Genomic DNA, 17404 nt, shown 5'->3' with positions numbered 1-17404 from the left:
ATTAGTTAGGGCTGGTTAAAAATTGCAAGCAGGGTGACCAGGTACGACAGTAACCACAGCTCAGGTGTGAGAGGTAAGGACAATTCGGATGACAGTAGTTGATGTGGGCAAGCGAAAGAAGGGAAAGATGCATAAGGGATGATGGAGAAGTATCAGTGGTGCCTGGGCCCACCTACAGCAGCGTTCCAAGGACAGAGACCACAAAGACTGTCCCTAAAAACATTTATTTTCAGAGTGCAGGGGTCCTGTGACATCATCACATCTATGAAAATAGGGTAGAAAACATAGGCTCTGAGGGCATCATGTTTCCAAATGATAAAAGCCGCAGCACGCATTCGCTTAGCCTCTGAGAGGTCTTGGGGCTCTCGCAGTTGAAAAGTCATTAGGTTGGAACAATCATGCTAACCTGCCTTTTTGGTTTTGGTGAAAACTTCAGACAGTGTAACATTTATTATGATTATTTTTTGTACATCATTACGAGGCTACACCCAGCCTCCTGCGGGCTTGATGCTCAGCCCTGTCACCCCGGGGCTCCATCTACCTGCTCTTTGGGTCCACATCCAGCTCTCCAGATTTGACTGGGCAAATGTGAGGTGATTCAACTGATTTTGCTGAATGTGCTTATTAGCAGATGCATGATGTTGTTCTACTACCTTCTCTACAGTTCCCTATTCCTCTGACATGGTTTCACTAAGTCTCTTCCCAAGCCATCTCCCAACCACTCAAATCACAGAGGAGTTAACTGCAGACTTGGATACGGAAATCACTGCCGTGGGGTTTGGGGGAGCCTAGTAGGGAGGGGACGTGAGCAGATCCCCTGGAAGGCCCAACCTCCAACAGACAAGGACAGCTTCCCTTTTGATCAGGTTCAATTTTGACTTTATTTGAAGAAGGGGTTCCAATGTTTTTAAAGTTTGAAAACCACCCATCTAGTTTCGTTCCCTTATTCAAATGAGGAACTGAGGTCCAGAAAGTGAAGGGGACTTTCTCAGGGTCACCCAGAAAGACAGGGGTGAATTCCCAAATGGACCTCATGTTTCTGGATTCCTGGGTCACCCTCCTGCTATGTACGTCAGGGTGATGCCACCCCAGCATTTCAGATGTGGAACAGTCAGGCTTAAAGGCAGAAAATGCAATTCCAGAAAGGACTCCAAAATGCAACGCCCAGTGTGAGTGGCTTGAGAGTGTTGCTTTAAACGTTGAGATGGACCTTAAGGAGAATCCCTGAAACCTGTGGAAATGGCAGCATCTTCCTTTCCATAGTTACGAGATTTTTCTGAGAAGCAGCACCATGGAGTGGAAAGGGTGCCAAAGAGGACCAGATGCCCTCAGCTCCTGTCCTTCTCAGAGGCTTTCAGGCCTCAGGCAAGCGCTTTACTCTCGGAGCCTGGTCTTCTTCATCTGTAAAGGGGGAGGGACATTAATGCTTATCCTGCCTGCCGTCCCAGAGATGGGAAGTGACCACAGACAGGACAGTGTTTCTTGAAATTTAACAACTATCCATATGTGAGATCCCAATTCTGATTTTAAAAAATTTTAGTCCCCTAGGGGGTCTATTTTTTTAGGCCAGATATTAAATATTCTCCTTTTTTCTTTCTTGATTAAAAGAAAAGAAAGAAAGCTTTATTTCTGGTTAAGGTCAAAACATCTCTAAGTAAAATGTATTCTACTACACTCTAATTCCACAGCCCAGAGAGAGCAGTTAACCCCATTTTTACAAGTTGATGTCCAAAAGCCAGGTCTCCACTGCCAGCTTGGTTAGAGAATGCTGGGCGTGTTAATAAGTGGACATCTTGGTCCCCAGATGCCCAGCCGAGGGGCCCCCGAGCCTGGCTAAGTGTTCCATCTAGGACTGAGTCTCTTTATAATGGGAAAGCAGCAGGAATAACAGCTATCCACACCTTCATATGAAGCAATGGCATTTGTTTTTGAGGGAATATTATTTTTAAAAGAATGCTAAGACTACACTTCCCATATTTTTTCTGTAGGACCGTCTTACTCCAGGATGGCAGTGTTTGAAGGGACATGGGTAACATCCAGTCCAAATACCACATTCACAGCTGAAGAGAACAAGGCTCAGAGAGGGAGGGACCTACCCAGTTCACACAGCAAAGTTAGAGAGGTCAGGCAGAGGACAGCAGGACCCTCCCCCCTCTTCCTACAACACATACTAAGTCACTAATCAGCCCTAGACAAATGAGGTAAAGAGTCACAGCTGACACACACCCCGGTCCAGCCCTTTAGAATTACAAATATACCTAAGGTGACCTTCCCTTGGAGGGAGAAGTTATAAAAAGAATTCTCACAGAGCTATTCATTTCAGAAGTATAAAAAGGCTACATGCAGTCTGTTTTCCCAATGTTTGCCCTGCTAAAAACTACATCTGCATACGAATCTAGTTTGCATCTAATTTTTAAAAACATACGAAAGCGGTTATCTACAAACACAATTCTCCCAATTCTTCACAAAGCAAACAAGATCCATGACTTGACTTTTCCATCATCCTGTAATCAATGTTTCTAAGACCCTAGAAGAAAAGAGGGAAAAGAATTAGAGAAAAAAAGCCTGCTCTGTCATAGTCAACTATGTGTTAGATGGAAGGTGGGGGAAATGCCCCTAACTTTAAATCTCTCCCCAACCAGGAGAGGTGCCGGTGGGAGCAGAGGTGCCTGTGGGGGTCTAGGAAATACATGTAAGGCCAATGGATGGGCATTTCAGGGAGGCAGATTCCAGCTTAATGTGCGGAAAAACTTTCAACTATTGGAAAGATCCACAGATGGTTGTTTGGTGGTAGTGAGCTCTGTGTCCCTGGAGGTATGCAAGCAATAGCCGGCCAATTCTGCATGTTGTAGAGGGAACTCACGGACTGGGCTGTGGCAATGGTATTAAAATTCCATGGTTCTTTGTGACCCCTTTGAAAACTCATTTATAGTAGACTATATTCATACCCTGGTATCATTTCTGTTTTTAAAATATAAATATACGTACTTATAAATTATACATATATTTAAAACATGAAACATACACACACACACATATGTACATACAGAAGTATACATACAAGTGTACAGGACAAAAAGTCTCGATACTTGACTTTTTGATACATATATATAACTATACACATATATAAAAAACTAAAAGTTAAGTATCAGGAGGGCAACTTTAAGAGCCTCTCCTCACTGCATTCCTATTTGACAATTTTACACCTTACATTTTCCTCCCTGTTTCTAGAAGCTCTAACTACTTGCAGAGCTACAGACAAGGAAGAACCTGGGAATAGACCCATGAAGCTCAGACTGTCTTCTTTGCGGGCATGTTTTCACCTGGGTGCTGTCATAGTGACCACATCTGCTCTCTTAGCACCCTCACTGGGCGGACTTGGAGAAATAGAAAAAAATAGGTGGTCTTTTTCACCTGACGGACACCCATAACACTCACAGCTCTTGACTTTGCATCCTAGTGGGAAGCCCAGTGTGATACGTGTGTAGAACATACCACAGAGTCTACCTGCCAATTTTGTAATATGTTCCTACTCTTGGTTTGCATTTCTCTGGTTTCCTTGATTCATGTATTTTTCTTCTTATTTATTATGCATCTTATGACTCATCTCAATCTCCCGTGACACAGGTGTACAAATACTGCAGATGACTTGGAACATGCGCATTACCCCCTCACATGTGGCCATCTGGACCTGGGAAGCGGGCGGCTCTGTACTGGCTCCGATCCACCACGGTGACTGTGCCGTGCGACTGGGCCTCCCCAACCGCGTTGGCTGAATGGCACTGGTACACCCCCTCGTCTTCCTTCCTCAGAGGGTTGATCTAGAAGTTAAACAGGCAAGTTTGTACAGTCATATATGGCATAGCAAAATTACTTATTTAGTTCTTAATGATTCTGAACACTTACTCCTTTTCAAAATAAGACAGAGCTCACCCTCTATTTCTCTTCTTGCCTCGGCTGCCGAGAAAGAGCTAAACTTCCTTCTCAGTACCCTCTCTATCCTGGCTCTCATTTTAATGTTTCCTCTGCATTTCTGCCTTTTACTGTGAGCTACCTGGTCCTTTTATTGAAGGTGATAGGTATAGATTCCAAGGAAAATACTGCAAACTAAAAGAACAAAACTCTACTGACCACGGAATAGCCCTCAAATGCTCCCAACGGACGCAGCCTTTACAAAATAACACCAGAGACAACCTTTCCCCACCTCTCCTTGTAATAAAAGGAGGGGAATATGCTTGATGTGAAAAAGCCATGGACCCAACTGCATTCTGAGTCTCTGTGCTGGGTGGAGAAGTTGCCCACGCTGGCCGAGATGGGGGTGGAATGAGGAGGACACCCTCAAGGGCCCATCTCACGCCCCTGCAGAGGAGATCCACGGTAGCTCCCTCCTTTCTTGCTTTCTCTCGTCATAACAGCTTCTCTCCACTGTGAGTCACTACAGACTGGAGAGGGTATGTGCACCCTATCTCATTTTGGTCCCATGGTGGCTGAAGGCGGAGCATCGTTACCCTCACATTACAGGAGACTCACAGGTAAGTCACAGACTGTTAGGGTCACTGGACATGGTCCAGTCCAAGGCCCTCTTTTTATGGTTGTGGACGCTGAAGCTCTGAGAGGTAGGGTAACTAGCCCCACTTGGGCCCCCATCTCGTCACTCCATCGCCCTTTTAAACACAGGGCGTTCCCTCTTCTCAGCCAAACTGCCGCACGTGGCATAGAAGAGCCCTGGAGGAGGGTGTGAATCTGCCATCTTCCGTCTTTATCAGCCATGTGGTCTCAGGCAAGTGTATTAGCTTCCTATGGCTGCTGTTGCAAATGACCACACGTTTAATGGCTTAAGACAACACAAATTTATTATCTACAGTTCTTGAGGTCAGAAGTCCAAATGGGTCTCAGTGGGCTAAACCCAAGGTATCCTCAGGGTTGCCTTCTTTCTAGAAGCCCTAAGAGAAGCATTCTAGAGGCTGCCTGCAGTCCTTGGCCTGTGGCTCCCTCTTGCATCTTCAAAGCCAGCAACAGTAGTTCATGTCTTCTGACACTGCCATCTCTCTGGCTGTCTCTCCTGCCTCCCTCTTCCACATTTAAAGGACTCCTGTGATTATATCGGGTCCACCCAGATAACCCAGGATAACTTTATTAAAGTCAGCTGATTAACAACTTTAATTCCATCCTTATTCCCCTCTTGCCACACAACATACCATATCCACCAGTTCCAAGGATTAGCACATAGACATCTTTCCGGGGCCATAATTCTGCCTACCTCTGAAGATCACTTCTGCTCTCAGGGGTTATACTACCTGCCTACTTTCCTCTCAGTTACTGTAGCGTCCAAGGAGAAATGGATCAGAGTATTTGAAAGGTGTAACATGTTATAGAAATATAAAAGGTGCTTTATAAGGGCCAGTCAATAATAGCCAATAATCCTAAACAAATGAGATACTCACCAAAACCCAGGCCGTGGCTGCGTGGTCAGAAGGGCCCCCTTGCACCTGGACAGCTATATTGATGTGGTCCCCAGGCAGGTCCTTCAGCACCTGGGTGCCCTCAGGAGACCGTGTGACCTACAGAGGACAGAAAAACCAGGAGTGATTTAGAAAAAGCATTTCTGGATAAGGACCACCCCACAGACACCCTCGTTGTCTTCACCCTCCTGCTGACTTGAAGGCTGACCCTAGTATCTCTTATTCCTATTAAATGCCAGTTTCTTCCTAAGCCTGAACGTATGTACAGACAGTGCCCCCTGCTGGACAGCGAAGATGTAGACACCACCACTATCAGAATCTCATTGCCTTTCTCAGGGCTGTTGAGATAAGGAGACAACATATGCCAGTCTCTCAAAAACTGAACTGCAGAAAGATCTAGTTTTGGAATAGGATTGGGTCATTTGCCACCAGCCAAGTCTTTCTAAAACCCAGATCCAGTGAAGGAAGCTCTAACTTCATCCCAGCTGACCTAGGCTAGATAAACAGCAGAACTTCCTGGACAGCTAAGTGGCAGAGGGAGCAAATGGCAACACCCCTTCTCTGGGGTAAAAGTTTTGAGGCATAAATCTGGAGGCAGAGGAGTGGAACATAAGTTTTTTTTTAATCCTCCAATTCACATATAAACACACACACACCCTTAAAAATCATTTATACACCCCACCCCCCGAAACACACACACACAGAGAAGTTCTTGGATATAAATACCTTCCTCCATGTGACAACTGGGGCAGGCACAGCTCTCACCTCACAGGACAGGGACGCCTGTGCCCCGGTGACATTGTGAACACTCCGGGGTGGAGTGATGACCACAGGAGCTGGGAGAAGAAGACAAGGGAAGACAGCCTTGACCCTGATCAAGCTCCCCACATCTAAGATACCCTGCCTGCAGAGAGCATGTTGGGGCAGATGAGAGCTCCCCACAGAAAGGACACACTTATAGGCAAGGAATCATAGAAGAGAGTTTTCTTAGACCTGGAAGGATGCCTACTTGTTTCCTCCTACATTGCCTTTGTTCTACCAACAGGAAAACAGGGATCCAGAGAGGAAAGGCGACTTCTCAAAGTCGCCCAGCATGTCTGTCTGTGGTCTCATCACACTCCCTCCCAGGATCCCTTCCAGGACCCCAGCTGCCATCTGCTTACAGCTCAACTACACTGACAGTGTGCCAGGCTCCGGGAGGGGCTGGTGTCACTTCACCCAAGGCAGAGTCTTCTACCAGATGGGCTTTTCTCCTTCCGCATGGAGGGCATTTCAAAGAATAACGCCATGCAGAACAGCTGCCCTCACCCCCTGCTGAGACCCCCTGCGGTTCAAGATGCTCATTTGCATATCACAGGCTCCACACACCTCCCCATCCCCGAGGATAAAACTGCAGGCATGGACACCGCCTCACTGTGTGGAGAAAGGTAAATCAGGGAATCCGGCAATGTGGTGCTAGGCTGCCAGCACGCTACAGAAAGGACAGGGCGGGTGTGGGCTCGCTGGGCGGGACAGGAGAGCATGTGGCATTTGAGTTAGACATTCTTAGCTGATACTCCACACTCTGCCCTTCTCCCTGTGCCTGGCATCTGCTCTGCTCACACTGGAGCTAAAAGAATCAAGTCCAACTGCCTCAGCTTTCAGGCCCTCCGCCCGGCCCTCAGCGTACCTGCCTGCCCTGCCCTGCCCTGCCTTCCCTCTACGTGGAGTGCGCCCCCAGCTCCCCATCCTGAGGGCCTGGGGGTGTGTCCTAGTCCAGGACCAGGGCGTCTGCCCGCTTTGACTTACTGAAACCCAGCCTGCCTGGCAGTGCAGGTGCTTCATCTCCACAGACCCACGCTCGCAGCTGTCCCCGTGGGGTCTTGGGCGAGGCGCAATGTGGAGGCTTGGTGAGGAGTATGCTCTCTGCTCAGGTCTGCTGTCTGTAAGATGAGGATAATACCCCCTGCTTCACAGGGCTGTTGAGCTGATCTTACCACGTGATGAGTGTGAAACTGAGGGTTTGAGTTAACACAATATGCAAGTGGAGGGCAGGGGAGGCCTGTTAAACAGATGACTCCGCGAAGAAAGGCATGACAAAAGAGCAAACACATTCACCCTTGGGCCATCAAAATGCAGAGTTCACGACTCTTGGGGCTTCATCTGGGGACTCAGCCATCCCTGCAGCCCTCCACAGGCCAGCCTTGGAGAGAGAAAGGGCCCTCGCCCACCTAGGTGGGGCTGCAATGAAAAAGGAGAACAAAGGGAGAGAGACAGAAGGCTGGAGCAAGAGCATGGAGAGAAGGAGTGAAGGGGCGCAGAAATGAGACTGGCCTGACCCCTTCAGACAGACTGGGAGGCAGACCCTGTCAAACTGGTGCCAAAAAATCTCTGGGAAAGTGTCTTAGAGCTATGGAGTCTCAAACTGGAGGGGCCCAACTCCCCAAGAGCATGTGCCTATCTGTGACGGGCTCATCTAGTCTTCACTTGCATGCCCCCAGTGATGGAGAGCTCACTACCTATGAAGCCAGGTCCTTCCGTCCTTGGCTCTGCTGGTTAGAAACCTTGTTCTCACCTGGAGCTAAAACTCACCTCCTGTAACTCCCACCTATTAATCTCAGGGCTGCCCTCAGGAGCCCCACAGCACCTTGGGTGCCTCAAATGGCTTCCAGTGAGTTGAATACAGACCCTGCCCTCCTCACCCCCAGGCTGCTTTCTTCCCCCTCAGCCTGATCAGCTCACTCCTTCAGCTGTGACCAACTGAACGCCCTCCAAGCACCACACCGCTACCCACAGCCCCGATTGTAGCCAGTCCCCTGAATGGACTAAGGTTCTAGGCTTCTAACATTGCCCAATGTGACCCAGCCACCTGCTGACCGCTACAAAGAACCACAGCACTGCTGTTCTCTGGCGGAGCCCCATCTGCAATGGATGACAAAGAAAGTCTAATTTATTCCAACCCCCTGCCAGCATTACTTCCTTTGGAGCCCAAACCAGTCGTCAAATGGCTCACTGTGGGAACAATCAGACCTGCATCTTATTCCAAAGCCCTCAGTAGATTCCAAAGGGACACTCAATCAACATGCTTTACTTTCTTTCATGTAGAGTCATAAATTTTAAATGAGATTTCATCAGTCCCTTTCAGGCCTAAATGAATAAGCCAGTAAATCACATTTCATCTTTCTCTCTCTTTGCATTTCCCCCTTTTTCCATAACTACAATTAAGAAAGACCATCTTGGAAATACTGCCTTTGCCACTAATTTCAAGGCAGAAAATAGCACTTCTTTTCCAAAAGAGCCCCCTGCTTTTGGTGATAAAGTGATGTTCAAATTTTGATTTCTTTTTAAATGTACATACAGTACATTCATTCCTTCTAGTATACAGTTCTAAGTTTTGGCAAATGCATACGCCGTGTAACCACCACCATGCCCAAGATACAGCATTGTTCAGTTATCTTGAAAATTGTCCTCATGTTGCTTAATCTGTTTTTAATTTTAACATCTGATTTTAAATTTAAAATATTTTTATCCATAATAGCTCTTTACAATCAGTCATCATTATCATGATAGTATTAATGGTAATAATACCACCCTTCTGCTTACAGGCTTAAGCCATTCGATCCTTCCAGCAATCTCCCCAGCTGCCAGATGGGGGAGCTAGCCAGGGTTACCCAGCCTTAAACAGCTGGGTGAGGCTATGAGCCCAGCGGTCTAGCTCTGAGCTCTGTCCCACACCATCCTGCCTTCTCCTGAAATGACAGGGAGTTCCATGTCTGCTACTCCTTTCATCCTCACACCAGCTCTGTGAAGTAGGTGCTTTTAGCCCCACTTTACAGATGAGAAATCCAAGGCTCAGAAAGGTGAAGCACCTGGAGGAGTGAAGATGCAAACCCAGGCACGCTGATTCCATTAATCCCACATGGATTTTTAAAGTGAAACATTTGTTAGCCATATGGACTCCATTCCAGAATAAGAAAGAGTTCCTTAGGGATTGTGTTGGGGGCCCCCAAGATAAGTCCCAGGATCAATGATTTGCTACAAGGACTCACAGGACTCGGCACAGTTTACTCACAGCTGGGATTTATTACAACAAACAGAGACAAAGCAACTCAGCAGAGGGAAAAGAGGCTCATGGGGCAAAGACCTGGGAAGCCAGGAGCACACTTTGAGGAGCCTCTCCCAGTGGAGTCACACAGGACGTGCCTAATTCCCCAGCAACGACTTGTGACAACACGTGTGGCGTGAGAGCCTATGCCCTCTACTAGAGAAGCTCACTAGACATTCAGTGCCCAGGGTTTTTATTGGGGTCCAGTCCCCCAGCCTCTGCCTCCTACGTACCAAAATTCCAGACTCCCAGAAGTAAAGCAGGTGTGCAGCATAAACCATGCTGTTTGTACAGTGAGCTACTCTTATCAGTTCTGGAAACGGTGGGAAGCCTCCCCACATCCAAATTCTCAGACACCAGCCAAGGGTCAGCCTCGCCAGCAGGGCTTTCTAAGGATAACAGCCTCAGGCCTGCTATGTTTACTCTTTTGTGCACAGAAATGAAACTCTCCATAATCACCCCAGAGAACAGCTCTTGTGAAGATACCATTAAATGGGCAATGTATCCTTAACCCTGGCAGGACATTCCCAGTCTTACTGTCCCCAAGGGCTCATTCGAGTGTGGCGCTGGGGTCCTCCACATATGACTACCACAGGCAGGTTCAATCCTGTCTCTGCCACACTCCAGTTTCTTCTTTAAAATGGGCACAGGAGTCCATTCTCTCCGCTGTGCCCTCTACACAGGCTGTTGTGAGGACAGTAAAAAGACCTCTTGCCAACTGTAAAAGGCTTCCACGGAGGGACCTGAGGACTCGGCAGGTTGTGCCACCCCAAAGGGTGGTCTCCTCGAAGATGCCTTGCCTGCTCAGGACCCTCTACTGACCTCTGGTGAGTGGGCCTACCGGTCGGGCCCCGCCTGAAGGCTCCAGAGGCCGTGGCCCAGAGCCCTCACTCTGGCGAGCCCGGGGCGCAGCCTCTCACCTTGCTGCTGCCCGAGCTGCCACACTCCTGGAAGAGCCAGGGCTCTCCTTTCTACCTGCCTTTGGCAAGAGTCATGTGGCTTTCAGGAGGGAGGATGGTGTCTGGTCAGCCCGGTCTGTGAATGTGCCAGCTTTGTCTCCCTAGTTCTTCCTTGCTAAACACTTGTTTCCTTCTGCTTGTGTCAGCAACAGCCCTGGAAATGCTAGGCTGGCACAAACCCACCCATCAGGTAACAGAATAGTCACCCAGGTGGGCACTGGGGGTGGGCCAAATAGCACCAAGGGAAATTCAAATGCCCAGGGGCCTGGTCGCTAACCATTGGGCAAGCTGCTAACAATTTCCTCCTTATCTGCAAATGAGGATAATGACTGTGGCCCTACATCCTCCGGGGTGAAGGGAGAGAATGAATGTGACTGTGTTATTAACCGTGTGGATCTATACAAATGAAAGGGATCGATATTGCTAAGTGCGTGGGGATCTGTCCCCCCACCCCGTCAACTGAGTGTCTTTGATGGCTGGAATGAAAGATCTTCCTTAATGCCTCTGAGATTTCTTTAAAGTTAATGGCGCTCGGGAAGGAAAGAATATCAGAAGTCATCCGCCAGGAACCCATCTGCTCGTATGAAAAAAGCACACAACCAAAGACTTTAATCATCAACACACTGAACAACCCTGATAATTTATGCTAATAGTCAACGTGAGGATGTGGAACCAGAAACAGCTTAATCCGGCTCCCTGCAGCCTATGCCTCAAGCCCCCTCCCTCGGCATGAAAGGCTTTTGAGCACGAGGCCCCCCTTCTTTGTCCCTCTCACAAAGTGGTATTCGCTGCCTCTCCTGGTTACCTGGTAACACACGCCTTGCACAGACTGAGGTTTCTAAGTGCAGCTGGAATTTCAACCGAGGCGAATTTTCTAAGATTTTGGATCTCAAGAGCTCACTGAAGCTTCAGGGTCTCAGTGCCCCCACGGGCACTGGCACGGGACCCCGTTCCTATTTAATGCAGCATTCAAAACACGACCTCAACCTGCTTTCTGCAGGATCCCAACCTCCTCCCAATGCTAGCAAACAGGGTGCGTACATGGAACAAAGCAGCCTTTTATTTTATTTCATTTATTTTTGGCTGCGTGGCATGCAGGATCTTAGTTCCCCGAACAGGGATTGAACCCATGCCCCCTGAAGTGGAAGCTTGGAGTCCTAACCACTGGACCACCAGGGAATTCCCCCAAAGCAGCCTTTTAAAGTAATGATAACAATAACAATTACAGTATTGTCACTGATAATAACAGTAACAACAACGCCATGCCACCTTACTGTTGAGAAATGGAACTAATAACTCAGTACAGAATGAAGTGTCACCCTGCAGCATGGCACTCAAGGCCTGCAATAAGCCTGCCCCAGACTACTCTGGGTATCATCTCCTCTGCCAACCATCCCACTGGGTACTGCCCACGGGTCCACTGTTCACACTCGGCCCAGGATCTCCTTCCTCCTTGTATTCGTTCATGCTGTGCCTCCCCATCCCCCCTTCTCAACCCAGGAATTTTCTACCCATCCTTCAAGGCTCCTCTCAGGTGCCTCCCCTTCTGTGAAGCTATACCTGTTCCTCTCAGGAGCCATCACCTGGTGCTAAACAGAGGAACCAGCAACAAGCCTTGGGGGAAAAAAGGAAGGTGGATTCAGACTGAGAAACCCTGAAGATTCAAGCGTAGCCAATTTGCAGCACCTTCCAGAGTGCTAGAGGTGCATGGCCCCATCTGAAAACAGCCAGGAAAACTCAGGCTGGAGCCCCACCTCAGCTGGGAACTAGTTATGTGGCTCCAGGGAATTCGCTTCTGCCTGCCTCAGTTTGCCCTTCTATTAAATGGGAGTGAGACCTGGCCAGGGTAGTTGTAAAAATCAAGGAAGAAGATGGAATGCAAAAGCGATTTCCAACAGCAAAGAATTATTCTTATGTGGGAACATAGTGGGTCTTCAATACATGTGTGTTGATCAAAGGATTACTCTCATTAATAGCATTTTGGGGCATTTCAGAGAGTAGGGGGAAAGGTCAGAATTTAAGCCTGAAAACTGTTTCCAAATGCCCCTCAGAGGCATGGGTAAGAACACTTCCCACACTGCGGGAGCCTAATATTTACAGAGGCCTCATTCCCTTAAAGTCAGGTGCTTGCTTATTTGAAGGCACAGGTGAGGACTGAGGAGGGGTGATTTTATTACCAATATTGAAGCAGAACAGCTGCTGCTCTGACAGTCTGTTTCCCTTCAAGCAAGGTCCCCAGGGGCATTGTTAAAAAGTGCTCCTGCCAAGTCATCTGGATAAAGGATGGCTTGAGGGCAGCACAGAATGAGGTGCTGCCTTCCCTGGCTGGAAAAGATCCCCCGTCCACACCTTCATGCTTCACCAGGACACAAGGGCAGGGGGGCCACACAAACATTTCAGGACAAAATGAGATGGGGAAACAGTGCCGGGGTCTGGATAGTGGCTGATGACACAATCGCTGGTAGGGAAGGAGAGCAAAATTCTGGGGAGGCCCGATGCCTGTCACTAATGGGATCATTAAGAGCAGCTTCTGAATTGCCTCTGTTCGGCCCCATGAACATCTTTACTCCCAGGGCCTGTGCCTGAGGTGGGCTCAGAGTCCACAGATCAGAGTGGAGGGGCTGTCACATTTACTTGTCATTTGGTAATTTTCAATGAATTAGGGGTATGGGGCTTCCATCTGCCATCTGGCCACACTCTGGTAACCATGGCAACCGCCACCTGCCTGACTTAACACTATCAAGTCCTGTCCTGAAACAGTACTGAATAGGGTGCCGGGGACCCAGAAGCTAGCCAGGCTTTACAGATCACTCTGGATGAGTCCCTTGCCCCATGGGTCTCAGTTTCCTCTGCATAACAGCAGATTTGGTCTAAATGCCTTCAAGGCAGCTGTCTCTTAGGAACAGAATACCAGCCCCGGGAGGAATCATCTGAGACCATCAGCACGGGTTAGAGTCTGGGGATCTGGTCAGCATTTCTCATGTCTCCTGCATGTGAAGTGAAAGTGTTACCTGTCTGGAAACAAAGAGACCTGCCTGTGAATTAACTGCTGAGGAAAGCAGATTGTAAAAGCAGGTGACAGGAACGAGAAGAAAGGAGACAGGACTGTTTAAATGCCACAGGGCAGAAACAAAGGTTTGAAGTGGAGGAACCTCTACAGTGGCTCCACAGGGGCTGACACAGCCCCTGGAAGGAACCAGCCCAAGGCTGCAGCCAGGGAAACACCAGCCAGCTCTCTCCTCCACTGGGAGCCCCAACCAGGAACAGCCAGCGGTGACTTTCCTGTGCTTCGGGGGCTGCCTCAGACCCCCCAGTGGGCAGCACATTATTTCCAAGTTTCCAGGGACAGGGGCCTTCTTGCCTCATCTCCAGTAGGAACACCCTGCTCCCCAAACTCCCAGTCTCCTGGAGGCAAACATGCCAGGCCTGGAAATAACTGTACCAGCAATTACTTAAGTACCAAAAGGGACAGCAGGCTCATCAAAATTACGACCAGCTCGGTGGCTGGTGTCTCCATGGGTTTGGTAAGGAAGGGTAAAGGTTGTGGATTCCTGCCCCGGCCTCCTTAAGTAACTGGCCAGGTAAGGAAAAACTGACCCGAGGGAAAACTGAGGCCCGTGCAGTGCTGTCCATCGCGGCGCACGGGGTGATCCTTCACCCCATAGCCCAGGGGGTCGGGGTCCCTCTTTCTTTACCCGCCCCAGCAGTGCAGGGCAGAAGCCAGACTCACCAAATTCGCAGGGTCCGTCCCGTGCCTTGTGCAGGTGGCCGGGGTGCGCGCGCGGCACCTGCCGGGCGCGCAGGCGCAGCGCGCAAACGCTGGGGTACGAGCGGCCGTCGGAGCCGCAGACGGCGCCGCGCTGCGCGCACACGCAGAGCCCAGTGCCCTCGGGCCCGGCTCCCGCGGCGCGGCTCGCGCACACCAGCCCGGGGCCGCAACGCACGCCGGCCCACCCCCCGCAGCTCGCGCCCTCGGCGCCCAGGCAGCGCGCGCAGCAGCCGCACTCGTCGCGCGCAGCGATGCTGGGCGCGGGGCAGCGCGTGGGCTCGGGACAGCGCTCCGGCCGGCACGGATCGCACTCGGGGTTATGGCCGCCCGCGCCGCGGAGCCCGAGGCCGGGTGCCGGCTGCGGCTGCAGCAGAAGGAGCAGCAGGAAGAGCACGGGTGAGCGTGGCATGGTCCGCTCTGGCACGGCAGTGGCGCCTCTGCCTGGAACTCCGCTCAGCTAGCGCGGCGCCTCCACCCCGCCCGCCTCGCAGTCGCTGATTGGCCGGGCCTGCACCGCGGGGCTCCCGCACTCGGCTGCTCGGCCCCGGACTAGCGCGGCCCGGTAGGCTCCTGGCCCGGCCCGGGTTCCGAGCTGGAGGGGTGTTCTGAGACCTGCTCTCCGACAGCCAATGGGCTCTTGGAGACCCAGTCGGGGCGGGAACTTGCCCGAGGTCGCTCTGGTAGAGCAATGATTGGATGTACGGTCTCCGGATCCGAGGTTAGCTCCAGGTACTATTCCACTTAATCCAGAAGGATGCGCTCTTTTATTTTATTTTGCATTTAGTAGTTTTCTAAGTTTTATTTTAAAAAGGGAATATATAGTTTAAAATTTCAAAGTTTACAAATGGATGTAACTATGAAATGAGGGCTTCCCTTCCACCCTATGACCCAGTATCCCACGCCCCAGCTTCAGGAGGCTACACCTTTTATCAGGTTCTTGGGTATCTTTCCAGGAATTTTGTATGTTTATAAAACCACGTATGATTGCATAGCCCCTCCCTTTAAACACACACACACACACACACACACACACACACACACACAAGCATGCTCTACACATTACTCTGCACTTGGTTTTTCTACCCACGGTATTTCCCATAGTTTCCCTACCTCTTACCATCTGTGAAACTGACCGTCTGTAAATACAATCAATGGAGTGGAGTTTAACTGGCTTTTTTCCGCCATAATGCTACATAAAGTCATGGTGCATCTCAAAGTCAGCCGTGACTTTGGCTGTGATGAGATGGTGATACATTTTGGATTGTCCTTGGACATTTTAACTTTGCAAAGTGTTTAACTGCACAAAAACGTAGTTATTTAACCAGTTGTTTTCAGTACTTTCGCTACTGCAAATAATGCTCTGATGTCCTGGAGCACAAGCGGCAGCGTATCTCTGGCATAGTGGGGCGTGCGTGTTGGGAAGACACAGTGGAACAGGTTCTTTCAGTCAGATTTTTATTCCTATGGCCCCTGTGCTTGCGCAGAGTCAGACTCTGCACCCCGTCCATGGCCCAGTCCTGGCAGGGGTCCCAGACGAGAAACTCAAGGGAGTCTTGATTGCTGGAGTTTAATGTGTGGCCAAATGAAGACATTGGATGGAAAGAAGGACTTGTTGACCAGACTTTACGAGTGGCTTTTCATGCCTTCACCCCCAGCCCTCATTTACCCTGTGCTGTTTTCTTTATTTTCTGAATTTCTAGAGAAGAGATGGAGGAAGCCTCTTGGAGTCTGGGAAGACCAGCTACAGTACTCTTGTGTGATGTCCATTTTGCTTTTCAAGGTCCTTTCCAGTTTGCAGCTTTCAGGAGATGTCCTTATTCCCAAAAGGATCCCCTGCAGAGGCCACTTTATGTAGTGGTCAGAGCAGGGCCAGCTGCCTGGCCTGCTGCAGCTCTTCCCTTGCAAGTAGATGCATAGAACAGGTACAGGCAAAGTACCATGGGAGTGGTGGTAGATGGTGATAAGGACTAAATATAATAATGTCGGTATAGCACTCGACATGGCTCTCAGTACTTATTAGCAATTGATTTCAACCAGGAGGCTGCTGTCTTTACCTGGAATGGTCTTTAAAAGTGCTCACACCCCTTGACCTTCTACACCCTTCTATAAGCCTCTCCTAAGGAAATATCACTATGTGTGAAGATTTCATTCTGGAGTTGGTCACTACAGCAAAAATTTGGAAAAAACCTAAATGCCCACTGATAGGCAATGATTAAATAAATTATGGTATATCCAACAATAAAGGATTATCTGGGCATTGAAAATGAGGAAGGAGAGGTAGCTTAAGTGCAATGAAAAGATGTTTGTAATATATTGTTTAGTGAAATAGCAATGATAAATTGCATGTCTAGTATGAAGGCATATTTGTAAATATGTGGTTTTGTATACGTGCAGAAATTCAAGATAGTTTAATGATGTAAAGGAAACACTTATAATGTTAAACGGAACAAAGCAGGGCCTGAAAACAAGAGATAAGCTCCATGCTGGTTTTCAGAAACATCCTTCCTAATGGGTTCAAACTTTCAAATGGTCATGGCTGTCCAAAGTGAGAATGGACTGCTCCAGAGGTAGTGAGCTCCCTGTCAGTGGAGGAGTTCAAGGATGGCAAGGAGTGTGGAGGGGATCAAAGCATCAGGGATTGGGTGAGAGGATCTCTTAAGTCCTTCAAACTGAGCCACGATTCCCATGGTACAGTGCCCTGAGACCTGGACTGGACAAAAGCTGGTCGTGATTGGCAAATAAATGTACACAGGAATGATTTGCCAGCTTTTAATGCAAACATTGAGAGTGCAGTAATTGAATGGTGTTATAATGATGAAGTTAATGTGTGCTTACTGCAGGTTGGGGTACACAGTCACAGAGGCACATTTACAATGATCTGCATGCCTTTTAAGTAGTAGGAAGAGCATTCTGTAAGCATGACTCAGAATTAAAGCAGAAGACTCATTTTCCAACACTGAGCCTGTGGTATCTGGTTGGAGAAAACATTCCAAAGCTTTGAAGGTGATAGGCATCCATTTCCTTTTAAAAGTTGCCGGCAAGCCCATAGCCCAGCGAACTCTGGTTCCCAGAGCACCAGTTAGCACTGTGGGCAACACCTGTGGGCCCATAGGATTATGGGAAAAATGGA

At 49.1% G+C, this 17404-nt stretch overlaps 1 protein-coding gene across 1 annotated transcript; it reads right to left on the bottom strand.

The window, feature by feature from the left end:
* Window positions 1-1003: 1003 nt before the first annotated feature.
* IGFBPL1 (insulin like growth factor binding protein like 1) lies at window positions 1004-14880 on the bottom strand. Its single transcript, XM_027105445.1, has 5 exons — window positions 14236-14880; window positions 6189-6298; window positions 5445-5561; window positions 3668-3821; window positions 1004-2527 (listed from the first exon to the last, which is right to left on the bottom strand). Exons 1-4 carry the CDS (start codon window positions 14681-14683, stop codon window positions 3672-3674), a joined length of 825 nt encoding a protein of 274 aa, XP_026961246.1. The 5' UTR covers window positions 14684-14880; the 3' UTR covers window positions 1004-2527; window positions 3668-3671.
* Between the last annotated feature and the right edge of the window lie 2524 nt (window positions 14881-17404).

The sequence above is a fragment of the Aethalodelphis obliquidens genome, unplaced genomic scaffold (genome assembly GCF_003676395.1).
Source record: "Aethalodelphis obliquidens isolate GAN/ISIS:26980383/991018 unplaced genomic scaffold, ASM367639v1 scaffold7, whole genome shotgun sequence".
Lineage (NCBI taxonomy): Eukaryota > Metazoa > Chordata > Mammalia > Artiodactyla > Delphinidae > Aethalodelphis > Aethalodelphis obliquidens.
The sequence above is the reverse complement of the archived record's forward strand: the minus strand, read 5'-3'. Positions and strand labels throughout refer to the sequence as shown.

What these genes read in the sequence shown, in the direction of transcription:
- IGFBPL1 (XM_027105445.1), bottom strand. Translation starts at nt 14,683, where the DNA reads ATGCCACGCTCACCCGTGCTCTTCCTGCTGCTCCTTCTGCTGCAGCCG. An exon ending in CAGTTGTCACATGGAGGAAG is followed by an intron (nt 5,562 to 6,188) that starts GTATTTATATCC and finishes TGTCCTCTGTAG; the next exon opens with GTCACACGGTCTCCTGAGGG. An exon ending in CAGCCACGGCCTGGGTTTTG is followed by an intron (nt 3,822 to 5,444) that starts GTGAGTATCTCA and finishes TTTAACTTCTAG; the next exon opens with ATCAACCCTCTGAGGAAGGA.